Source organism: Camelina sativa, chromosome 12 (genome assembly GCF_030686135.1).
Source record: "Camelina sativa cultivar CO46 ecotype springtype chromosome 12, ASM3068613v1".
Lineage (NCBI taxonomy): Eukaryota > Viridiplantae > Streptophyta > Magnoliopsida > Brassicales > Brassicaceae > Camelina > Camelina sativa.
Window position 1 is genome coordinate 13,473,725 of NC_141891.1, and position 26,489 is coordinate 13,500,213.

The 26,489-nt window shown below is 39.8% G+C and overlaps 1 protein-coding gene and 1 pseudogene across 7 annotated transcripts; both read left to right on the top strand.

Annotated features, from left to right (window-relative positions):
- The first annotated feature begins 7,714 nt into the window (after window positions 1–7,714).
- LOC104731665 (putative disease resistance protein At4g19050 pseudogene) lies at window positions 7,715–11,401 on the top strand (annotated as a pseudogene). The gene is made up of 2 exons (XR_015575414.1): window positions 7,715–11,090; window positions 11,167–11,401. The product of XR_015575414.1 is annotated as a putative disease resistance protein At4g19050 pseudogene (transcript).
- A 6,994-nt stretch (window positions 11,402–18,395) lies between these two features.
- Window positions 18,396–24,952, top strand: LOC104731666 (protein ENHANCED DISEASE RESISTANCE 2). Of its 6 annotated transcripts, none has more exons than XM_010451116.2 (22): window positions 18,396–19,076; window positions 19,178–19,252; window positions 19,854–19,907; window positions 20,009–20,074; window positions 20,210–20,313; window positions 20,786–20,853; window positions 20,935–21,051; window positions 21,456–21,496; window positions 21,602–21,702; window positions 21,990–22,085; window positions 22,400–22,464; window positions 22,554–22,625; window positions 22,712–22,867; window positions 22,978–23,204; window positions 23,284–23,323; window positions 23,418–23,563; window positions 23,652–23,753; window positions 23,900–23,944; window positions 24,040–24,180; window positions 24,268–24,363; window positions 24,445–24,546; window positions 24,645–24,952. In XM_010451116.2, exons 1-22 carry the CDS (start codon window positions 18,939–18,941, stop codon window positions 24,744–24,746), a joined length of 2,154 nt encoding a protein of 717 aa, XP_010449418.1. In that variant the 5' UTR covers window positions 18,396–18,938; the 3' UTR covers window positions 24,747–24,952. The 6 variants fall into 6 exon arrangements, with proteins under 6 accessions (XP_010449418.1, XP_087334395.1, XP_087334393.1 ...); XM_087478269.1 differs by having other exon boundaries at window positions 18,402–19,076; window positions 21,602–21,706; XM_087478267.1 differs by having other exon boundaries at window positions 18,493–19,076; window positions 23,421–23,563.
- The last annotated feature ends 1,537 nt before the right edge of the window (window positions 24,953–26,489 follow it).

Below are 26,489 nucleotides of genomic sequence, written 5' to 3' on the forward strand. Positions count from 1 at the left end.
TCGGGTTTATTATGTCTATCGGTATTGTAATGTCTTTATGATGTCTATCGTTAGTAATATCTTTTGAATTTATGTCTTCCATCGGAAAATTATTGTAATGTCTATCGGGTTTATTATGTCTATTGGTATTGTAAGTTAGTCGGTTTTATTCCTAAGTGACTTTGTCTCGTTTTTTTGTGTCTATCGGCATAGAATGTCTATTGGATTAGAATGTCTACCACCATTAACTTGTGTAAAAATCCCACAGATAAAAGAGCTAAACACCTACATTAGTTGCAACCAGATTACAAATAGACAATTAAAAACTCGAATACATGTCCCTCGAGTACTAAAACCGCTCAGCAATACAATATTGCGAGTAAAACAAAAGGATAGACATAGTCGGGGGAGACAACAAAAGACATAGTTTCATGTCCACCGCATTGGATGGACATATTCGCCAGAGATACTCAGTTTCCAAATTTGTTAATGGAAAACTAAACTGCGAGGGAAAGGACAAGGACATAAATGAAAGTGTAGAAGACAAAAGCATATGTTGGCCGGTTGCGTTTTGGGTGTGTGGTAGGAGGTGGGAATCACTGAACATGAGACCTGAAGTCCATGTACCCAGCACTTAACTCTGCTACCATCTCCTGGAGGATGTCAATCTGTTCGGCATTAGCCTTGACACGAGTCAGGACTGAGCGAGGGTCACATCTTTCACCCTCATCTATGTAAGTTATGAACCGCAGCATACGGTCATCTATCTCCGAGAAGCTTGCCTTGATGTCGTGTATCTCCTCCATAATAGCCTTGTCCCACCACTTGCTGTAATGATGTCCACCAGTCTTGCGAGAAGAAGAAGTTGGATTAGGGTTCATAAAGTGGGAATGGACAAAATTAAGAGTGAGAGATGGAGATCTCAAGTATAATATTTGAAAAAGTTAAAAACTTACACCACTCCTTTTGCATTCATAGACAATACGTCCAATGCCTGGTTCCTCGGTTCTAGTTCCCGTTTTAAGATGACTACCACAAATGCACTTCTTAGGTATGCCATAGGTAGGATCTCCATAACTTCGAGACCGAATAGACGAAGCAGATGAAGGAGATGGAGGAGACCGAATAGCCGAGGGTTGAAACTGAAACCCATTAGATGACTCGGAAGAAGATGAAGGTTGAGAATAACTATACTGACCCATTTTTTTCTAATCAATTTTGGTGAGTTTCAAGAAAAGAAGGCGAAAGAATTCGTAAAAGGGTCATGGTGGTATAGAAGGGAGATGTTCCCCTTTTAATGACAATTATTAAGGGTATATTGGACAAAATAATATTCGTTTGATTTTTAAATATTAAAAAGGGACTGTCAGATGTTAAACTGTGAACACGCAACAAACACTTCAGTGATGTGCCGCAACTGTAGAAAGCATAGAGAAGAGATAAAATAGGTATCACCCCCACGTGAACATAAAGAAAGAGACACGCCTACATTGGGTTTCCACCTACTTGTTCACATAAATATCCGGGTCCTAATTAAAATAAGTAACAAAAGGACAATGAAGTACGAATAGTACAAAAGGTAGGGAAAGGTAATAGATATTATCATTAGGAAAGGAAACAAAAGATTTGTTGTCTTATAAGGAGACAACAAACTCCTGGTAGACATCTACAGCGTAAGACATCCGAATTTGGTCCACCAGTTCTTCGGTAAGGGAATCCGGATCCGGCAGTACTCCTTGGGCATGTAGCTCGATGAACTTACAGGTGAGAGGACTACAGTCGCCGGTCCTTTCATTCTGGTAAACATTCTCTAACCTCGACATACTAAAGACGTGTGGTAGAGGGATGTCCGTCGTCTCTTGGTCGACCAAAGTCTTGACAATGACTGGGAGCAAATCCATGAAAGGCTTCATAAGGCGAGGGACCTTCTTCGGACCATTGTTGACAATTAACGGATCAAGGACATAGACATGGGACTTTTTCAGGTTAATAGCTACTGCGACCCAGTGGCGTTTCCCCCAATTCATAGGTACGTAGACTGTATCCACGTCAGTGTACCATGCCAGTCTGTCCGATCGGTTATGGACATCCCCTCTAACATAATTTTTAATAATGCTGCTCCAGGCGAAGATATCCTTATGTTTGCAATTCTGGTAACGCCTTAAGTCAGTGGTTAACATGCTGGAGATCCATGTGTCAAGGACAGCTACTCTGGACTCCCGAAACTTATCCCCGTCACGCCTCCAGATAAGGCTGAGCATTGCTTCCATGTGCTGTAATAATCACTTATTTCTCCATTACTAATATAAATATAAATGATCCCAAACTCTTTGAAAGGTCGGAAGTAACTTACAGGTGTATCCACCCAGTGTTTTGGCGTGTATAACTCTTTGAAGAAACTGCGCTTGACATTGATACCATCAATATTGTACTCTCTGCAAAATATGATCATGTCCATATTTAGAATTTGTCTAATATAGACATATGGGAAAGGTAGACAAATAAGGAACGAGGGTGGACAGTACTTTTTGGCGTATGCTTTTAGCTGAGCGAAAAACTTCCGCTGTACTGATGGTCTGACGGGTTTAAGAGGAAGGACAACATCCTCATCTGAGCTTGATTTTGATGCTTGCTGTCCCCTCGGGGTAGTAGAACACTGTCCATAACGCCTAGGAACTGTCCTACTTCTTTTCGGCGGGAGTGGAGTAAGATATTGGTCGGCAATAGGGTTACGACGTTTCCTACTAGCTTTGGTGGGTACCTGTAAAATTCCATTGCCATCAGGAAGGCAGCAAGGTAAATATGATACACATTAATAATTTAATGTCCATCAATCATACCTCAACAACAGATGCATTGGTTTCATTATGACATACATGTAAAGCCTGTCCATCTCCATCTGCATCTTCATCTGCATGTCCATCTGTATCTCCACTAGCATCTCCATCTGCATCTCCATCTACATGTCCATTAGCTGCATTAATGTCCTCCTGCTGAGAGACAATCTCTTCCTCAGCTTCAGAATGGTCACCGCGGGACATGTGTGTTTCCTCGTCCCCGGAAGAGTCAATCGTATCATGCTCCTTAAAACCCGGTGGACATAAGTACATGAGTGGACAAGTTTTGTTTAACAGCAATATTTGTCCATTTAATATTTACCTGATTCACTATGTCGATGTGTGGTGGCTCATGTGTATCACCGGGTTGGTTAGAAAGTACCTGCTTCTCAGGCTGATCATCAGGTGTCCAATCAGGTGTCCAGTCAGAGTCCTGTCGAAAACGAGGAAGAAATGCAACATTTCTAAACTCGTCCATCAGGTCAAAGAAAGAACAAGAGAACAACTACCTCATATTGATCCGGAACTAGTGATTCCGTTGCGTTGTCCTCCTCATCAGCTGATGCAGCTTTCTCCTGATGAGTAGATAATTGTACTGGATTTAGGGTGTAAATATGTTAAATAAGAAAGATAATGCATTTGTTATTATGTTAAACCTCATCCGTAGAGGAGTTGCCCAGATCAACATTATCTTGAATGTGAGCGTCTTCATTTAGTCCATCATTTCCCTCCTAATTAACGATGGCAGAGCATGTTAATACAAGTTAGGCATGGAGAGTAAAAAGCGGTAAGAACATATAGTTACTAGATGTACTATATCCCTATTTGCTAACCTCTGCGTCTTCGTTCTTGTTGTTGATATTTGTGATAATGTTTTAGATGTCCATCCCGTAACTATCCCATCTTGAGTGGTTGAACTTGTCCACCGAGTTTGGATCATTGGTAGGTGGTGAGTTACAGAAAACCCCTTTTCTTTGCAAAGTACTGAGTATATCATCATAAATCTCGACCTTTAAGAGACTTTTCTCAACAGCCCACATCTGCTGAATTTTGGATAAGTGTTCATTGTTTCTCCGGTCAACCTCAAGTAGAAGTTCATTTGCAGTGTAAGAATGAAGAGGAACATTTTCTTCTCCCACAGACGCACTCGGTTTCCGTTTGCCTTTGTTTTCGGAATAGTAGACTTAGTTGCCGCTTTTGAAGGTAGTTGCACCGGCTGGCTAGGTCCATCGTGTACTATACCCATAAGTGGGAGAGTCACCAGTCCTCCGTGCCAGACATCCAGCTTAAACTCGTGGCCGTGCTTGATTTTTTGGCAAATGTAATCAACTCGCTGATCTTCCACCTCGTCATTCCAAGAAATTGCCATTTTGTCTACTGCGTCGTTTGAGTGCATAATCCATTCAACTTCAAGCTGTTTATGAAAAAGTAAAAATGAGATGACATAAATCCAGGATCTAACTTTTTGTTCTGTGTGTAAAAAATACAGTAGAACTTACAGTTGTTGCCATTTCTGTTTTGAGGATGTTAGAATTGTGGAATGACCTCAGCTTTGTAAGATGTTGAACAGAGCGGTCCGTAAAATTGAGCTCATCATCAGCGTCAGGAAGATAAGTCTCCAACATGGGGATAGCATTTAAGATCAACAACTGGAAAGAAAGGGTGAAGCCATGTGTGGCAGTATGGGACCGCATCAGCTTTTTGAGTAAGACATCAGGAGTGCGGTTGAATTTGCCAACCATAACCGTCTCTATCGTCCGTTCAAAGGATTTTCTTCCCCATGGGTAGTTGACAAAGGCCTGCAAGTCTTTCAGCATCTCTGCTACTTCCTTTGATGCTCTAACCTTTGAGGAGTCGCAAACAAGTATACCTTCTACTATAACAATGAGTGCAAGCCATATCCTACGTTGGCCGTCCATTCTTTTTTCTTGCGGCAGCAACTTATCCCGCTTCAACATGTAAACAATGTCACGGATTGAGTACGAGTCTTTTGGACCAACCAGAGTATACCAGTAAGGCTGACAGCCTTCGTCTGGTGTTTGCAACTTTTTCATCTCTAACTCAGAAGGGTAAGGTACATTTCAGGCCTGTGAGGAGACCAAACTCACGGAGGGAAAACCGAATAGGTTGTCCGCCAAAAACAAACCACATTTCGTGTAGCTTACGGGTTACAAGGGACCGACAGAGAATCTGGTGGACAAGTTTACCAGACAGTGAGCTCTTGTGGACCGGTAGTTGAAACAGATGTCCAAAGGGAGATGCTTTCAGCCATTGAAACTCCGGAGTTCCCTGGAAAACTTCAACAATGTCCAGCAGATACTCTGGCTTTGAGTATGAATTGATGCGACCTCTAGCAGGATAGCGATTAGTCGCAAATAACCTAGGAGGGAGTAAGGAGACGTCAATATCTTGAGTAGCTTCCGCAGGCAAGGGATTACTATTGTCCCCGAACACTTCACCCATCCTGTTAAGCGAGGTAGAGACAACAATGTTCATCAAACATTTGGTGGAAAGTTAACGGTAGACATCAAGATAATAAAGTTGGAATGGTCCATCTTAGAGTGGACATCTACCTTGTCTGTCTGGTCTGGTCCACCATTGGCCCGTCAGTGTCACCACAAGGTACAAACTGCTCCTCCGGAGGCATTACAGACCCAGTTCCATCGTAGGCATCAGACCTGCATTGGAGGCATAAGAAGGACCAACGTAAGTAAATTTGGTGGACAGTTAACGGTAGACAGAAAGGTTAGAAGATTGGAGATGGTCCATCTTATAGTGGACATCTACCTTGTCTGTTTGGTCTGGTCCACCATTGGCACATCAGTGGCGACACCAGGTACAAACTGCGCCTCCGGAGGCATAACATACCCAGTTCCATCGTGGTCATCAGACCTGCATTGGAGGCATAATAAGGAGGAACGTAAGTAAATTTGGGGGACAGGTAACAGTAGATGTTCATGGCATAGAAGATTGGAGATGGTCCATCTTAAAGTGGACATCTACCTTGTCTGTCTGGTCTAGTCCACCATTGGCACATCAGTGACGACATCAGGTACAAACTGCACCTCAGGAGGCATAACAGACCCAGTTCCATCGTGGTCATCAGACCTGCATTGGAGGCATAATAAGGAGAAACGTAAGTAAATTTGGTGGACAGTTAACGGTGGACAGAAAGATAAGAAAGTTGGAAATGGTCCATCTTATAGTGGACATCTACCTTGTCTGTCTGGTCTGGTCCACCATATGTATTACACGTTCGGCGCTTTCGTTGTCAGCAGACCTGCATAATGTAAACAATGTGAGGTTTACCACGAGTAGACCGAAACGACAAAGAGGAAAATACGGTTAGACAAAGAACAGGAAGACGGATCTGCCGAGACGACAAAGAGGACCATGGTCTATCATGATAAAAACAGTGGGGTGACAAAAGAAGACGGATAGACCAAAGGTCAGAAGACGGATTGATGTAAAAAAGCGAAGGTGGACAATGGTCTATCTTGATGAAAACAGTTGGTGGACAAGATTAAACGGATCTACAAATAGGTCTCTCAAATATTTGGTCTATCGGGCGAATTTCAAACTTTGGTGGACAAGATTAAACGGATCTACAAATAGGTCTCCCGAACATTTGGTCCATCGTCCGAATTTCTAACTTTGGTGGACAATATTAAACGGATCTACAATTAGGTCTCTCAACAATTTGGTCTATCGTCCAAATTTTAACGAAATAGGCGGCTATGAGAATTCGAAACAATAAACACAAACAAACCTGGAAGAGGCGGTATCGGCCATTGTCTCTACCTCGCTTAAATTCACGGAATCTGGTCCACGCAGACTAAAACGAGAAAGACGAGAACTTAGGTTTTTGGATTTTCTTTAAAAGTAAAATAAAAAACGCAAAAGTTATCTCAAATACCAAGGGTCGGGTTCGGAAGGATGTTCCTCTGTCTCGCCGACTTCGGCGGCTGGAGGTGGAAGCGGCGGAGGATTCGGCCGTAGGAGTGACTGTATTAAGTTCATCATGACATTGGGTGTTCGGCGACAAAGAGGAGACGAAGAAGAAAGATAATTCTATGAAGTGGTGTAGATGATGTTCTGAGAAGAGAAGACGAAGGGGTGGGTGTAGTCTACGAAGTGATTAAAATATTGTTTTGTTTAATTAAAATTGTTTTCTTTATTTTTTAACGAGAGATCAATCGGAGGGTAAACTAGTCTTTCTGTAGCGACCGTGTGGCAGGCGGGAGAAGTAAAAATTGGAAGTGGCATCGAGGAGAAAGTTGGTCACTGTTCATGGCATTTTTGATAAATTTCTTTTAAATGATAATTAAAAAAAAGTTATGAAATGTGATCATTGCTCTAAGAATATAGTGATCTTTCAAAAAAATACTTCACTTTTAAAAGAAGTAATGAATCAGTATTATAATATTAATTTCCTTTCAGCTTAAGAGAAGTTGCACCTATATTCTCCCCAATATGTTAAGTTAAACATCTATACCCTCACTTTCCTAGACGTGTATCACAAAATCACTACTAGAGAGCAATATATGGACCGTAGCAAAGAGTATCAAATAAATGTAGTGATTATGTAACTTTTTTTGTGTGTGTGATAGACGCATAAGAAAAGTTTTACTTGTGTAGTAAACAATTCCAAAAGTCATTGTTACTTCACACAGATCCAAAAAGAAACAAAAGTGAGTATACTTGTTACTCTGAAATAGATAAGGGTGAAATTTTAGGAAGAAATATAGTACATAATTATACTTAGCGTTTCCTGTTGACAGAATATAATCTAAACTGAAAAAGAAAACAAATTATTCTTTTATAGATTGATATAGAAGTTATCGAGTATGGATAGAGTAGTATAAATACGTGAATCATCAACGAAGGATGACAAGACAAAACAAAGAAAAACTAGAAAGAAAGAAGCAAAAAAAAACAAAAACAGTGGAGATACCAATCTATTTTTATAGAGATGGACAATCGAGAGAAGAAAGATCAAATAAGCAGAGAAGAGATTCTTAAGAAGATAATGGAATCATTGGGACCAGACGGTGTCGCTTCAAGAACTCTCCTCGTCGGTGAAGCTGGTATAGGGAAGACATGGCTTGCAAAAGAAGTAAGCAAACGTGTAACCCAAGAAAGATCTTCTAATTACAATGTCCTTTGGTTGCATCTGAACAAAAGGATTGAAGACGTGAAGTCCCTTTACGAGAACTTAGCTGCTCAGTTATCGATAATTTACGAGTTTGAAGAAGGCGAAGAACCTGATGAGCTTGATTACTCTTTAGAGAGCTTGAAAGAGAAGGTTACGCATGTGATGAGCAATAACAAGAAGAAGAATCTTCTATTGATTTTGGATGATGAAGGAAGTATGACAACTGAAAACCATGTAATGGAAGACCTAAATCTCCGGGAGTTTCTTAATGAACACTCAACTCTTAAGCTTCTAATCACAAGAAGAGACGAAAGAGAGGAGAAAGAATCGATAACGATCAAAGTCACTCCGCTTACCGAAGACGAGTCACGAAACTTACTCCGCGGTTCTCAAAACTTACTTAAAATGTTTACGATCAACAAACCTAGTTTGATGTCTTGCATATTGAGCAAGAGCAAGGGCTTACCAGCTGCGATCGTTGTTTTAGCCAAGTCCTTACACAACATCAAGTCATTTTCTGCGAAACAGAGAAGGATCATTGAAGAACTGATTCTATCGTCCGAGTCATTAGACGCAGCTGCTGCTTCAAAGAACGCTATAGAACGCAACCGCTACAATCCCGTTTTGCGATTGAGTTACGAGCTGTTAAAGCTTGAGGAGACGAGCACACGTCCAGTCATTGCTTGCTTTTGGCATATCTTGGACTTCTACAAGTACTCTGGATGCGCTTACTACCGCGACCTAATCGTGCACTGGATGCTTGAAGGGTATTTTGATCCAGTTAAGTCGGTTGAAAAAGCTTACCAGGAAGGACATTCCATTTTAATGGAGTTTATGAATAGAGGAATCTTGAAGATACAAGAAGACAACATGGTGGTTCCAGAGTTTTCTATGAGCAATCTATTAGACCTTCAAGATTGTGGATTCTTTGGAAGATCTTGTCTTGGATTCGACAGAGTTTACGGAGGAGACAAGAGAAAAGGTCTTGGAAAAATCATCTTAATCGATGATATGATACAAACAATTCAATCTAAGCAGAAGAACATCACGACGATTATCGCTTGCGGAAATCGTTTACGTAGAGAAGTTTCCGGAAAGTTCTTTGAGAGACCAGAGATGCAAGATCTTGAAGTTGTTGTACTCTTTGAGCCAACGTTCCAAGATCTTGTTTTGTCTTTATCTAAGCTTAATAAACTCCGAGTACTCGTGATCAGGGACTGCGATCTTATCCAAAACATCAATGAGCTTACGGATCTTAAAGGCCTACATGTTCTTGAAGTCTCTGGTGCAAGTTCTCTGAATAGTATTCCTGATGATTTCTTCAAGAAAATGAGTCAGCTTCAAAGTCTTAACCTTTCAGGTCTTGCTATCAAATCTTCGCCTTCCACAATCGAAAACCTAAAAATGCTCCGTTGCTTCATCCTAAGAAACTGCTCTGAACTACAAGATCTGCCTAACTTCAACGTAGCTACAAAAAAGCTAGAAGTTATCGACATACGTGGAGCTCGAAAACTCGAGTCTTACTTCGATAGAGTTAAAGATTGGAAAGACTATAAAGGAAAGAACAAGAACTTCGCTCATCTTCGGAAGCTCGAACACTTGGACTTCTCAGAGACTCAGATCATCCGCTTACCGATATTTCATATGAAAGACTTCAGCACGATGCCATCCTTGACACGACTCTTGCTACGTAACTGCACAAGGCTTAAGAGATTGCCACAGCTTAAGCCCTTGACTAATCTTCAGATTCTTGATGCCTCTGGTGCTACAAGCTTAGTGGAGATGCTTGAAGTGTGTTTAGAGGAGAAGAAAGAGCTTAGGATCCTTGATCTTTCAAAGACAGTACTTCCAGAGTTAGCTGACACGATCGCAGATGTTGTTAATCTCAATCAGCTTATACTAAGGAACTGTTCTCAGATTGAAGAGCTTCCAAGCATTGAGAATCTGACGCACCTTGAGGTTTTCGACGTTTGTGGATGCAATAAGTTGAAGAAGATAAATGGATCCTTTGGGAAGATGTCTTACCTCCACAAAGTCAATCTTTCGGAAACAAATCTTGGTGAGTTACCTGACAAAATCTCAGAGCTATCTAACCTCAAGGAGCTCATCATAAGAAACTGTTGCAAGTTAAAGGCTCTTCCAAATCTTGGAAAGATGACATATCTTGAGATCCTCGATGTTTCGGGCTGCACCGAACTGGAGAAAATCGAAGGATCATTCGAGGATATGATTTATCTTCTCGAGATCAATCTCTCAGGGACTAAACTAAAGACGTTTCCAGAGTTGCCAAAACAGAGCATCTACAATTCTTCAAAACGCATTGTTCTCGCGAATTCATTTTGTTTAGAGCGAAAAGAGTGGAGCGATATAAAGGAATGTTTAGAAACAAATTCAGATGGCTCTATGTTCTCAAATGTAGCTGAAGACATTCACGAAAAAGGAGAGAAACTTGTTCATCAAGGCGATAGATACAGAGTTCTTGATCCTGAAGTTCCTTTGGGTATAGATATCGTTGATGTCAACAAACCAATGAATCTTGGTACAGAGTATATAGCCAAAGCAGAGTATGTCTCTATAACAGAGAATGGATCTAGAAGCGTATCTTCCATCTTCGACGAGTTTCAGATGAGCTTAGTCAAAGGTTGTTGGGTAGAGAGGTGCAAGAACATGAATGTTCTCTTCGAATCAGATGAACAACAAGAGAAAGAGAAATCATCATCATCATCATCATTGGAGAATCTTTGGATATCAAATCTTCCACTACTAAAAAGCTTGTACAGTAACAAAGGAGGATTCATCTTCAAGAACCTTAAGAAGCTAAGCATAGATTGTTGTCCAAGCATCACATCGCTATTCTCCGAGATTCCTGATAACCTTGAGATTCTACGAGTGAAGTTCTGTGATAAGCTGGAGAGGTTGTTTGAAGTAGAAGTAGGAGAATTATCGAAGCTTCACAAGCTTCAGCTTCTTGAGTTGCCTGTTTTATCCACCGTTGGAGCTAAACTCCCGAATCTGGTGAAATGCACGATTGTGAATTGTCCGAATTTGAAAGTTGGAGAAGATGAACAAAAGCTAGGAACAAGTGTAAAAGAAGAAATTACAGAGGAATAGCTTCACAAGTAAGTGAACCATCCAACTAACAAAATTGAATTTTTTTTTTTTCTCACTAATTGAACGTGTTTTCTTTATGAGCAGGTCTATTGATCTGAAACCCAAACTCCTACTCAGCCCACAGAAGAAGTTATAAGAAAAGTGTAAACATCATTTTTCTCTGTTTTTTCTTCATACGACGTGGATGAAGAATCAAACTTTCCAGTGGAAACTAATAATTTATTACCGTAAATGTTGAAATAATAATGATCAAAGTCTTGAACTTTGACAGAACATGTAATACGAAAACTTTTAAAAATGTTAACTTCGTGTTGTGTCTTGTGTAGTTGTGTTTAGTATACTCTAAAAATAATGAATAAATGAACCCCGTTATTTATTTATTTATAGTTTTTTTCATGTTTTGATCTGCGATAGTGATATATGTATATGCAGATAAAGAGACAAAGGGAACAATGTCATATTTATTCTTTCCTCAAAAAAATTTCAAATCGATTTGAGTTCGTTTCAAGCAATGAGTCTGTTCTGGCTAGGAAGGTATTTTTCTAAGAAATTTTATCTCAGTTCTAAATTGGGTTATGGTTTTTGTCTTTTTGAGTTCCAGAAAATCGTTAGTCTCAAAGAGGAGCTCACCTCAACACTTGCTTCAAACACCTGTAAACCTAGAAAAGAAAAAGAAAAAAACAAATCTTCTGTCCAATTCAAGACTTTCAGATTTTTATTTTTTTTACCATAAAGTTTTACCTATAGTAATAAGTTTTAATTCCAACTGTAGATATCTTTCCACAGCATGGAGGGGTAAGGAATCGGCCTACAAGGGAAACGGGTGAAACTTCAGCCAAACCCTGCAGGTCCAACAACTCGGTGCAGCCCAATGATCACCGATACAGAGCTAAAACTACAAACACGGTTGATCCGCAAGTGGGTGTGACTCAGGTGGAGGAGCTGGAACAGGGACAAATCCCGAATCAGGTTGAGCAAGTGGCGGTCCAGACTGCAACTTTCGGGGTTCCACCATTGAAGCGGGTCCGGAGACCCCTTTTTCAGGAACCAGAGATAGCTTCACACTCTAGTCTTGTTGATGAAGCAACTCTTGTAGGTGCAGAGTCACCAGCTGTGGATACTGGTTTGGCCTCACAGACCACGGATCCCGATGCTGTGCCATTGGCTTCAACCGAAGCAGCCCATGAGGATCATTCGGTTCCAGCGGATGAGACAGGTTCGATACTGCGTCCGCAGGTCTCGGCAGCAGCAGGGATATTGGACAAGAACATTGATCAGATGATGGAAGAAGCTGAGGCAGAGGCTGAAGACGTAACGGTTAGTGATCCTGAGCAACAGGCTGATGGACACATGGATGAACGGGTCGAAGAGCCAACATCGGAACCCACCATAGTCACTGCGACTTCTGGTGGTGAGGCAACGGTTTCAGAGTCTGGTCCTACGGCTACGCTAATTAACACAGGTATCGCTCCTGCTGTGGCTCCTCAGGTGGAGAAGGTTAACAAGGTGAAGCCTCCTTTGGCTAATAAAGGCGTTGCTTCCAGGAAGTTGAATGTGTACTTGCGTACAACACCAAGGAAACGCCCTGTCCCTAAAGAAGCTGGGGAAGGTGCAAACCCGAGGAACCAGGATCAGGAGAAGGGTCCAGCAGGTGGTGCAAAACCACCCAAACCAACCATGGATAAATGAAGATTTTGAGCTGGAATTGTCAGGGGCTCGGAAATAAAGCGACTATCGGGTATCTCAGGGATTTATGGGGAAAACATAGACCTGATTTTTTATTTTTGTCTGAAACAAGACAGCCTTTATCTGTTTTAGAACCTTTTGTTGGTCATTTTGGTTATTCAAATTTAACAACGGTTGATCCTATCGGTTGTAGTGGCGGTTTAGCCTTATTTTATAATAATACCTATGATGTTTCTATTTTATTTGAATCCAATCGTTTGATTGATCTGGAACTCATTTATAAAGGTCATGTTATTTATTTTACCTTCATTTATGGTGACCCGGTCCCAAAGAACCGGGACTTTGTGTGGGAACGGTTAACACGGATTGGTTTATCTCGGGATTCTCCTTGGTTTCTTATAGGTGATTTTAATGAGTTAAAAGGAAACCACGAAAAGCGAGGTGGTAAACTTCGTCATGCATCTTCATTTGTGAATTTTAACACGATGATTCGCCATTGTGGATTACTAGAGTTTCCCGCGATTGGGGATAGTTTGTCTTGGCGCGGTTGGCGAGATAAGAAGCCCATTCGCTGTCGGCTTGACAGAGCCTTAGCCAATGAGAAGCTCCATGACTTGTTCCGGGATGCGGTTACAGAATATTTACCGATGATAGCCTCGGACCATAAACCGGTTTTAGCTTCTCTAGAGGATAAGGTCCGGCGAGGAAGGAGTGTATTCCGGTTTGATCGACGATGGCTTGAGAAAGAGGGTTTCTTTGGTGCAATCTCAGAGGGTTGGGCCTCTGGGGAGACAGGGGTAGACGGGAATTTAATGGACAAAATAATAAAGTGTCGCCAAGCAATCTCTCGATGGCGGAAGGCGCAGGCCCCGTTTGGTCGAGAAACGATTGAGGACCTCAAATCCCACTTAGCAGCGGCTCAATCAGATGACTGAGTTTCTGTGGAGGTTATTTCGGAATTGACTTGGAAGCTGCAGGAAGCTTATCGAGATGAAGAGATTTACTGGTATCAGAAGAGTCGGAGCAGATGGATGCGTTTCGGGGATCAAAATACAAGTTATTTTCATGCTCAGACGAAGATAAGGAGAGCTAAAAATCGGATTGTTGGGATGCATGATGAGTCCGGGCTTTGGACCACGGAGGAAACTCAGGTGCAGGATATTGCAATCTCTTATTTTCAGGAGATGTTCACGTCTACAGATCCCTCAGACATCGAGGATTTTTTGGGAGAAATAAATATGTCTATTACGGGTGAGATTAATGAGTCACTGATTCGATCAGTCACAGAACAGGAAATTAAAGAGGCTCTGTTTATGATGCATCCTGATAAAGCCCCGGGACCGGACGGTATGACAGCCCTCTTTTATCAGCGGGCTTGGGACACGGTTAAGGCTGATTTAAAACTTTCAGTAGACTCCTTCTTTCAGGGTGGAAGTTTTGACAAACGCTTAAATAGGACAAATATATGCCTTATTCCAAAAGTGGAAAAGCCAACTCGGATGTCGGAATGGCGCCCAATTAGTTTATGTAATGTTGGATACAAGATTATCTCGAAGATCTTGTGCCAGCGACTACGTAAATTCCTGCCAGCATTGGTTTCTGAGACACAATCGGCGTTTGTAGAAGGACGTCTGATTTCAGATAATATTTTGATCGCCCAGGAGATGTTTCATGGACTCCGCACCAACCCTTCATGCAAGGGTAAGTTCATGGCCATCAAAACGGATATGAGTAAGGCCTACGATCGAGTTGAATGGCCCTTTCTCGAACATTTAATGCGGAAATTCGGTTTTTGTGACAAATGGATTTCATGGATCATGTGGTGCGTCACATCAGTTGAATATAGTGTTCTCTTAAATGGTCAATCCAAGGGATCCATAGTTCCATCTAGAGGGCTCCGACAGGGAGATCCATTGTCACCTTATCTTTTTATCTTGTGTACTGAGGTTCTGATTGCAAATCTACAAAAAGCGGAAAGGTCTAAACTTATTACGGGTATTAAGGTTTCCACTGCTTGCCCAGCGATTTCTCACTTATTGTTTGCGGACGACAGTCTGTTCTTCTGTCGGGCTACAAAGGAACAATGTGAGGTTATCCTGGGGATTCTCCGCCAATATGAACGGGTTTCTGGACAGCGGATAAATTTTCAGAAATCTTCGGTTCAATTTGGGCATACAGTAGCTATAGATGTGCGAGAGGATTTAAAAGGCATTCTGGGTATTACCACTCTAGGAGGGATGAACTCATACTTGGGTATCCCGGAAAGTCTGGGCGGATCAAAAACCAAGATATTTTCCTTTGTCCAGGATCGATTACAGAAACGGGCTGGTGGATGGCCAGCCAGGTTGCTGTCTCGGGGAGGGAAAGAGGTCATGATCAAATCAGTTGCGACCGCTGTTCCCACCTTTGTTATGTCCTGTTTTCGAATCCCGAAAACAGTCACACAGAAACTTACTAGTGCAATCTCCAATTTCTGGTGGAGCTCTACAGGGGAAACACGGGGTCTACATTGGATAGCGTGGGACAAGTTGTGTACCGATAAAAGGGAGGGAGGTTTGGGTTTTAGGTGCCTGGATGATTTCAATACCGCTCTGCTGGCTAAGCAACTATGGCGATTGATTTCAGCCCCAGATTCTTTATTTGCAAAGGTTTTCAAAGGAAGATATTACAGACATTTGGATCCTTTGGACCCGATTAAATCTTACTCTCCGTCTTACGGATGGCGAAGTATGATTTCTGCTCGCTCTCTGGTGAACAAAGGACTCATTAAACGGGTCGGATCTGGGGCTTCCATCCTGGTATGGACTGACCCCTGGATTCCTGCCCAATCCCCGAGACCAGCATTGCGTTCAGGATCGCCAATCGATTCAACGCTTAGAGCTGAAACTTTCATTGACAGGACTTCACAGTCCTGGGATTTGGCGTTGCTTTCGGCTTCTTTCGAGCCGGAGGATGTAGCCCTTATTTCTGCCATACCCCTTGGTAATCTTTTTACCCCCGATAGCTTGGGTTGGCATTTGACAAAAACTGGTGTTTATACGGTTAAATCAGGATATCAGGCTCTGCGCCAGAAATCAGGGAGTGTTTTACCTGTTTCCGGCCCTAATATTATCCCCTTACAGGCACATGTCTGGCAGATTCGGTGCCCACCGAAACTCAGACACTTTTTGTGGCAAGCAGTTACGGGCTGTATGGCGACAACAGCTAATTTGCGACGCCGTGGACTTGGTTGTGACATTGAATGTGCAATCTGTGGAGGTGAGGAGGAGACAATTAACCACGCTCTCTTCTTATGCCCCCCGGCTAGGCAGGTTTGGGGTTTGTCCCACTTCCCTACTTCTTCGGGTTGCTTCCCCTCGAATTCTGTCTATGATAATATGGATTCATTATTCTGGAGATTTCAGGACATTCCTTCGGTTGATGTTTTCCCGTGGATCCTATGGTATATTTGGAAGGCCCGCAATGATAAATTATTTAGCAATTTGGATTCCAATCCGGTCGCAATTTTACAGATAGCGGAAGAGGAATCAAAGCTCTGGAGCTCGGCTCAGGAAGAACCCCCAGGAACTTTCCCTCAGAGCGATCCTCGATCTCTATCCAGATCTAGGGTTCCTACCAGTAACGTGGTTCGCGAGTATGGATCTAGTCATCGATGCTTTGTGGATGGCTCATGGAAGGTAACTGACCAGTTTATGGGCAGAGGATGGTATTGCATTTCTCCTGATGGAGAATCTCCCACTATGGGTGCATCCAATTCCCGCCGTAGCTTGTCACCTCTCCATGCAGAAGTGGAAGCCCTTATCTGGGCAATGAGATGTATGATAGGTGCGGATAAGGAGAAAGTTGTTTTTCTCACAGACTGTTCTGATTTGGTGAAGATGGTGTCTTCACCCTCCGAGTGGCCTGCTTTCAAGACATATCTGGATGCGATTGAAGAGGATAAGGAGGATTTTATCTCATTCGCTGTAGTTCAGATACCCAGATCACAAAATGGTAGAGCGGACAAGCTGGCGCGTAGAGCTAGAGTGGAGTCGCTTCCAATTACTTATGTGAATAATTTTCCTTCTAATTGGCTCGTTTGAGCTAATTCTGTTATGTGGCTGGCAAAAAAAAAAAAAAAAAAAAAAAAAAAACATTTTTGGTTTGTTAATTAAAAAAAAGAAAAAAGCCAAATGCAGTACTCCAAGATTTGGATTTATTAAAATGGTTCCAATATAATTTTCACAAGATATATACATACATATTTAAATTTAGAGGGGGTATTGAACTTATATTTTAGAAGATTTTTAAGGATTCTTAAAATCACTTGTTATTCAATTAATGATTTTAACAAATCTTTTAAAATTCTATGTTATTCAACTTAGAATTTCTGTAAAATCATTTAAAATAATTTAAAATCTCTTGTTATTCAATCAATAATTTATAAACTTATTTGAAATCTGATGTTATTCAAAATATCATAATTTTTTAAAAAAATTTATTTTGAATGATTCTGTAAGACTTTGTTTTGTTTTTTACTTGAAAAATATGAGTCACAAAATCATAGCTATTGAGGTAGAATTTTAAAGGATTTTAGAAGAAAAAAAAAATCAGTCGACAACCGATAAACTCCTCGATCAACTCCGACGACAGTAAGCCAAAAATCCATGTCGATCACCAGCCATCTTCTCCACCGGTGAACATGAAGCTTCGTTTGTTTTGAATCTCCGTTCAGTAAGCTCTCTTCTCTCTCTTAATTTGAATCTCCGTAGGACTCAGCTTGTCAAAGTGAGTTTGCAGTCTGTGTATTTCTGGAATTGATATTATGTATCTTATCAATTTGTCAAATTAAAAATTAACCTGACATATGTTATCGATTAGTGGGTATCTGAAGGTGTAACTCAGCATCGTTTTGCATAGCTTAATCTTGTTGACTTAGCTTGATCTGAAAGGTAAAATCAGCGATTAACTTAAAAAAATTGACTACCCTTTTCTTTTAAATTATTCTGCTAACATCAGGAATATCGACAACAGAGTTAATGAGCTGAAGGTGAGCGCCTTAAAGAAACAACCAACATCAACAAGTCTCTATCAACATTGGGGTAAGAATACATCTTGCACAAGCTTCACCTCAAGTATTCTAGTTTGGTTTTTGTTATTCAGCTATAGTTTCTAGATTGGTCTTTGTTATATAGTTTTTAATGATGTATTCCCAATTTTTACTTTCCAGGCTTGTGATCATGAACCAAGAGGTTTCCCTTTGCTTGTTCCAGTTGGATGTGAAGTTTCACTTCCTAACGCATTGAATATGTTATTAGACTATCATGAACCAAGAGGTTTCCCTTTGTCTTGATCGGTAAATTTTGAAATTACTTTTGACTTTTTGTGTATTGACTTTTGTATGTGTTTATAAACACATAACGTTGTCTTACTTAAAAACTAAAGAAGACGTCAGCCAATTATCGTGAACCACGTGTATGTGGTTAACACGTCAGCTATTTTGTTGATACGTCGTCGTTACCGAACGGAATAACATCGCCGTCAGCGACCTTCTCAATGGAATTGCTTCGTCAGCTAATTTAATTATATTTATATGATGACTACGACAAAATAAAAAATATAATATATAGTTTTTGAACTGATTTGGCGTGACTATGATAAATTAATTTAAATTAATTAATGGCTACTCAATTAAATTAAAACATTATTTCACCCATTTATGTTAGTTTAACAGACTACTAACTTACTTCTTTGGCGTGTTTAGTTATTAAATTAAATTAAATTAATTTATTTTGTATAGATATTTTTCTCTCTAAATGTTTTTATTATTATTTTAAATTAAAGCATTTGGATTTTTTTCTTATTTCTGTCAAAGTTGAATCTCTTTCTCTTGTATTTTCGTCGAAGTAGAAAATTTCGATTTTATTTTATTTTTCAGAATTTTGAGAAAAATCTGTGAGCTCATAAAATCTTCGCTAGTTCGGCAGAGAGGAATCTGCGAAAATCACCAGATTCCGGCGCCGGAGCGCCGATGAACAATCAGGTCAATTAGTGTATAACTCGAATGATTCTCCCGCGGAAATAAGAGTTAGATTCCGATTTCGATTTCCGTGGGGAAAAGTACTGTTAGCTCTTTTGATTTTTTTATTTGTTTCGTTCGTACTCCCTGGTCGGTCGAGGGACAGAGAGAAATGTCAAAGGTAGTGTACGAAGGGTGGATGGTTAGGTATGGGAGGAGGAAGATCGGAAGATCGTATATTCATATGAGGTATTTCGTGTTGGAGCCTCGTCTTCTGGCGTATTACAAGAAGAAACCTCAGGATTATCAGGTGAACGATTGTTTTTAATCTTGTTTGATTTGTTTGTTGAATTTGTTCTTTGTTTTAGTGGTGTGAGAGAGGATTTAGCTGAAAAAGATGAGTGTTTACAGGTTCCTATCAAGACTATGTTGATTGATGGTAACTGCAGAGTTGAGGATCGAGGCTTGAAAACACATCATGGACATGTGAGTCTTGCTTTTTTACCTTTCTCTGTTATCATCTTGTTACTTGCAGTGTTTATATAGATGTGTATGTGATGTGTTTCATTGAGCTTGCTATGGAGGAAGTTGTTTAGACTTATCTTCTCTTCCATGGGCATATATTTGAACTTTCAATAGTAGGGTGAGAGAGGTGATGAGTAGGAGAAGAAGACTCTCTAGGAAGTAGGACTGGCTGCTAGTTATTCTTAGTTGTGAGGATTATATAATTCTGGGCAGAGTAACTGGGTAGAATAGTTGAGTCAACTAGAAATGGTTAGTAAATCTGCTCCTACTCTCTTGAGGACCAAAATCGAGCACAATATAAAACATTGATGTTCTTATGTTACATATATATTTATGATATACAATTATTGCATTAGAGAGATCATTTGAAGGTTTGTTTTAAGGGCAGCCTCGTACAGCTGTTGCAATCTTTTTGTTGCAAGAGAGATATAATGTTTGTTGCTAATCAGTTGATGGTTTCCCATGAGTCTATGACACCTTGATTTTCTTTTATCATATCCTTGACTGTTATATCACTTATGCCTCTACAAACTCTTTTGGGCTTTTCGGCTCGACTTTGCAGATGGTTTACGTGTTGTCTGTTTATAACAAGAAAGAAAAGAGTCACAGAATTACGGTATGTGTCTATACTTTAAGAATAGCTAACACCAGATTTTCCCTGGTACTTGGCAATTTCACACTTTTGGGTTAGTTAATATGGAGTGTGTTTCTTGCTAGATGGCAGCGTTCAACATCCAGGAAGCACTAATGTGGAAGGAAAAAATTGAGTCTGTGATAGACCAGGTTAGTCATCTGCCTGCCAGTTCCTGAATCACAAAAGCTTACTTCCATTTTATTATTTATATAGTTGTCACTGTTTAAGCATTTGTGGATTGGTAGTTTATCTGATTACCTAACTATGTTTTGCACTTTGTGCAGCATCAAGAGTCCCAAGTTCCAAATGGTCAGCAGTATGTTTCCTTTGAATATAAGTCTGGAATGGATACTGGAAGAACTGCTTCATCCTCAGAACATGAAAGCCAGTAAGTGCTTATTTTAAATGATTTCTATATTACTTCTTCCAAATCGAATTAATTTTCCAACATCTCACTGGCTATAGTTTCTCCAGACTAAATCGGAACAAACTATGTTCTGAATATTATTATCGTTCATAAACTTGATCTCCTTGTTATGGAATGACCATTCACATTGTTCAAATTTAAGTTGTTTGTGGCGATAATTATAAATAAACTCGAAAATTTGTCATTTTATTAGCTAAAACATATAGGAAGTAAACTACCGATCCTAATCTGTGTATGTCTTTTTCCATTAACGGCTGCCTCAGTCATTCTAAGAATCTCAAAATTCACAAAACCAGAAGAGGCTAACAAATTGATGCATGTAGAGAGTACCCATCAGATATCATTCTTTTTGATGTTTGTCACTATGTTGTTTATCTTTTTTTTTCTTTAATATGCATATGTTAATGCAAAAAGTATCTGCAATTTCCTTCAGATATAGTGCGCCAGAGGATGAAGAGGACTCTCGACGTAGCTTAATGAGGAGGACAACTATTGGAAATGGTTTTTTCCGAATTCACTTATCTGTGTTTAAATCTGGTACAGGGATCCGGGCTGATCTAATCACCTCAAAAAAACTTGCAGGTCCTCCAGAATCTGTACTCGACTGGACCAAAGAATTTGATGCAGAGTTGGCCAACCAGAATTCCAACAACCAAGCATTTTCCAGAAAACACTGGCGTCTCCTTCAGTGTCAAAATGGTTAGGAGTTTCTAGATTCTGCTGCTACTTCTGAAATGCAATTTAGTATACTATGTTCTCATTGATAAACAACAATTATGAGATCTTATTTGGAACTTTTGGAATCCAGTGTCTTCATTAGTTATCTTCTCTAGGAACTGGAAGATCGTTTTCAATGCAAAATCAATAGAATCCTCTATTTATGGGTTCCGTCATTCCCATTGCGTCGTGATTAATTGATAGGCCTGAATTCTACAATGGAACTCTTGAATGAATATTATAGATTTTCTAATTGTAATTGGGTGAAATTTTCAAGTTTTCATTGGCTCAAAGCTCTTACTCTTTTTTTTGGGTTCATATTTATTTAGTTATTGCTCTTTAGTATTTGGCCTTAATCAGCTCTTGCTTTTTTACACATTTGGCAGGTCTTAGGATTTTTGAAGAGCTTCTTGAAGTTGATTACCTTGTACGGAAATGTCGAATACCTTGTCATTATTATGGCGTAATTTCTATTTGGTTACATTGTAACTTTATATAGACAAGAACCATCATTATAGTGCTACACGTGCAGCCAAGAAGCTGTAGCAGGGCTATGAAGGCTGTCGGTGTAGTGGAGGCAACGTGTGAGGATATATTCGAGCTTCTGATGAGCATGGATGGCACTCGTTATGAGTAGGTGCTTCTCTGCCTTCTATGTTTTCTACTCATATTCTGATTGTAGAAGATGGCTTGTATTTCTTCAATTTATTGCATTTAGACACTATTATTTGGAAAATTTATTAAATATTTCCTTGTGGTTTTATGCATTTTGTTATTAATGTCGGGTCTATGTATATATGTTTCTTTCCTGAAAAATAGTGTCGTTTGCCCAACACTTTATAGTATGTATCCAGAAGTGTTTATTTGTGTTTATCTATATCTGAAGTTATATGTGTTCCTGTCGTTCCTGTTCTCTGTAGGTGGGACTGCAGCTTTCAGTATGGTAGCTTAGTGGAAGAGGTGGATGGTCACACAGCAGTGCTCTATCATAGACTTCTGCTCGATTGGTTTCCAATGTAAGTTTGCACCTTAAAAAATATTGTCTATTAATAGTCAAGTTAAGAAAATGTGATGATTTTATTCCCAATGAATTAAACCTTATCACCACATCGTTAGGAATATACCAGTATACCACAGAATTGGTTGCCCTCAAGGGCTGTAGGTTTAATGCTAAGGCGGTTTTAATTTTTGTATAAGACTGGGGCAGAAAAACCAGTTCAGGGTTATTATCTTTGTTTTCATTTGTGATCTTTCTGTTTCCCATTTGAATATTTTTTTACTGTTTCCACGAGCTCTGTTTTATCCTGATTATGACATCAAATGGTTTCAGGATTGTGTGGCCTCGTGACCTCTGTTATGTCCGCTATTGGCGCCGTAATGATGATGGGAGTTATGGTATCTTTCTTTCCTCTTTATTCATGTAGAATCTAGAGAGGTATTTTGATATAAGATTGTTGGTTATTTATTTCGCTCTTTCTGTGAAGTTGTGTTGTTCCGTTCTAGGGAGCATGAGAATTGTGGTCCACAACCTGGATGTGTTCGGGCTCATCTTGAGAGTATGTCTGCGAAAATAATTGGCGTTAAGCACTTGATAAAATTCTTCGACTCTTTGATGTTTCACTTATGTTTTTGTTTCACTTAGGTGGAGGATATAATATTTCCCCACTAAAACCTCGGAATGGGAGGCCTAGAACACAAGTGCAACATCTAATACAAATTGATCTAAAAGGGTGGGGTGCAGGCTATCTTCCAGCATTTCAACAACATTGTCTTCTTCAAATGCTGAATAGTGTTGCTGGTAAGTTCTTTCATGCTCTTTTCCACTGGTTTCCTTATGTCCTTTCAGAAAAGGAATTCCATTGGCTATTTAATATCATCCATCTTAATTCATGGTGCTGCTTATCCCAGGTTTGCGGGAATGGTTTTCACAGACAGATGAGAGAGGTCTTCCTACCCGAATCCCTGTCATGGTGAATATGGCATCATCTTCCTTGAGCTTGAGTAAGAGTGGGAAGTCTCTCAATCAGTCTGCCTTTTCTCTTGATCAAACAAATTCTGTTAACAGAAACTCTGTGCTCATGGATGAAGACTCGGATGATGATGATGAATTTCAGATTGCTGAATCAGAACAAGAGGTTTGAATATCGAGCATTTTGATTTTAAAATGTTAAGCAGCATCTGGAATTGAATCGTCACTTTTGTGTATCATTTCAGCCTGAAACTAGTAAAACAGAAAACGATGTCAAGAGACCAGGTGAGCACCCTGTTATTTAGTATGAAAATGATACTTGAGCCAATTAGGATATCTAATAGCAATGGTTGTTTTGTGCGATTTGAAACTTCTGAAGAAGAACCTGCTCACGACATTGATCTGTCATGCTTCTCGGGTAACCTAAAGCGCAATGAAAATGAAAACGCCCGTAACTGCTGGAGGACATCTGACGGGAACAATTTCAAAGTTCGGGGCAAGAATTTCGGTGGAGATAAAAGAAAGGTTGCTAAATTTGTCGTCTTATTAATTTAGATGGTTAGGTTCACATCAAACTAACTTTTGTTTCTATACATTTGACACTATACGGAAGATACCTGCTGGGAAGCATCTTATGGATCTCGTTGCTGTTGATTGGTTCAAAGACAGTAAAAGAATAGATCATGTTGCTAGACGCAAAGGCTGTGCAGCACAAGTAAGATACACAAAGCACCTTAATTTTAGTTACCTAAAGGAGAGATTTTTGCACTAAACCTTCAATATTCTTCCCATGTTATTCATTAGCTTTTGGAATCTTAATCACTTAGAAAGATTATTGAGCCTTTTGATACACATGTTCAGGTTGCTGCAGAAAAAGGTCTATTCTCAATGGTGGTAAATGTTCAAGTAAGCTTTGCCCATCAACTATTATTAAGATTCCGAACATTGGGTACATACCACACAGTCATATTTATATAGGTGTAAAACCGGTATGTAAATAGGTTCCAGGATCAACACACTACAGTATGGTGTTTTATTTCGTGATGAAAGAACTCGTACCCGGGTCCCTCTTGCAACGATTTGTGGATGGTGATGATGAATTCCGAAATAGTAGGCTAAAGCTTATACCATTAGTTCCTAAGGTATGTTTATCTCTTTGTGATTACTGCTGCAAGTACATAGAGATTCTCTAGGAAGTCGATTTCACGTAAAACTCAATTCTATGCCAGGGCTCATGGATAGTAAGACAAAGCGTGGGGAGCACCCCATGTCTCCTTGGGAAAGCAGTGGACTGCAACTACATCCGTGGCCCGACATACTTAGAAGTGAGCAGACCCATCAATGTAGTTTATAAATTTGCCTCTCGAACCAATAATAACTCAAATACTTTATCTTGTGTGATGTAGATTGACATAGATATTGGTTCATCAACCGTTGCAAATGGGGTCCTTGGCCTCGTTATTGGTGTAATCACCTCTCTGGTTGTTGAAATGGCTTTCCTTGTACAGGTAATTTTATCTAGAAACTACTGACCCAAAACTTTTGGATTTGCTCAGGTAGCTTAGGTTATTATTTATTCATACAAATCATGTTGGGTTTTTTGCAGGCAAATACACCGGAAGAACTGCCAGAGAGGCTTATTGGTGCAGTTCGGGTTTCGCATATAGAGCTCTCTTCGGCTATTGTTCCGAATCTGGAGTCAGAATAAAAACCATTCAAAAATTACCCATCAAACTTCATATATAAGTTCTGTCACATTAAGTGTCTGGTGGTTCTTTGGAATAATATTCTTTCTCTGTCTTCTTTTTTTCCATTTGCCTTTGTTTTAATACATCTTTTTTATGTCTTCTCTGTCAAATTATAGTGAAAAAATAGTATGTTATATGTCTTATATACAGTTCGTCAATATTGTAATGCGTTGCCTGAGTCTATACATATATATATATATATATATATTTTTTTTTTCTTTAGTAAAAGGCGAAAGAATATACACATAGATAATTTATCTATCTTTTTTTTCTTCTCGGCAAATCAACATATATTGATATCAGAATGTTTAAGCAAATACAGTAAATTATTACAATTTCGATGAAAGAGTGGAGAGTAACCATGCTATCTTTAGACTTATAGGCTGTATGTCCCCCTTTCACAGCATATAGTTGAGATTCCAAAATGCTTTTGGCATAACTTTAGTTGATAGGAAAAACTGAATTGTTGCTTGAAATGAATCTGGAATCTGTCTTCTGAAGGTTGATAGAGCATGCCATATTTGCCAATCAGAACACCACTGTCTGTACATAGTCACCAAGATTCCTTTGAAATCCTTTGGAAGATGTAGTCCTCTTACCCATGTATGTCTTTGATGCCACCGGAATAAAGTTGAAAAGATTTTTAAAGGAATAAAGCAAAGGTAAGATGTCATCGAATCCCTATATCTCTCATTCTCATCAACAATGTTAATGAGACAAAAGCTAATCTCATCAATTTGGTTTATCCGAATAAAGAGAGAATACCAATCATGTAAGATGAATGGTTCATATCTCAGTTTATACCAGAGATAACAAAAGTGTTGGATTTTTCTCGACAAAGGGAGAGTTTCCGACCGGTAAAAGCAATCACCACCATCATCATCAAGAAGAGTAATTTTCTTTATTTTGAAACCAGTTTCTCTAAAACTCAAATAAATAGACGATGAAGTGGAAGTTTCCGACCAGGGGATGCAAATAATATCACCATCACCAAATTTTGTCAACTTCTTCAATAATTGGAGAAACAAGGTCTTACCCACCGAGAAGAAGAGCAGTCGAGTGTTAGTGATGCAATTTAATCGGGAATTCATCTCGCAATCTTCTATCCCAAAATTTGTTCCGCCTGGATCCCAGATCTGGAACTGAAAGCCATTCCTCGATTTGATTGCGTCGGAGTTAAAAATCTGACGATGGTGATGAGGATCTCTTTCAATCGTTAACCAACGAGAACCGCTTGAAACGAAATTCAGCGGGAAAGCACCGCCACTGCTCCGATGATCTGGCCGGATTGTGGTCGGAAAGAAACTCTCACGACGGGAGAGAAGGACAAGTAATCGGATGATTGAAATCAACCAAATAGTTTTGGAAATCATTGGCGAGTATTATTGAAAATCAAATACTATACAAAGAAGGAAAAGCAAGGAATAAATAGCCGACCGACGCCGGAGAAGCCAGCGCCGGCCGGTAAGGGGAGGAATATGGAAGGTTTCTGAAGAGTTGCTTCCGGAGAGAGAACGGAGAGAAAACGGTTCGTCTTCAGTTATCGAAAACTACTGCAGTTTATAGTTTAAAATCTCATATAATTATCTATCTATCCATTCTAAAAAATGTCGAAGAAGAAACTTGCAACAATTTCATAGTCTAGAAACAAAATACAACAAAAGCATTAAAACTAATGGAAGATCAACGGTGCTAGTGGAGCC

Coding starts and splice junctions, on each gene's coding strand:
- LOC104731666 (XM_010451116.2), top strand. CDS start 18,939: ATGTCAAAGGTAGTGTACGAAGGGTGGATGGTTAGGTATGGGAGGAGG. Junction 23,205..23,283: donor TTGCTGAATCAGAACAAGAG/GTTTGAATATCG, acceptor GTATCATTTCAG/CCTGAAACTAGTAAAACAGA. Junction 23,564..23,651: donor TCGGTGGAGATAAAAGAAAG/GTTGCTAAATTT, acceptor ACTATACGGAAG/ATACCTGCTGGGAAGCATCT.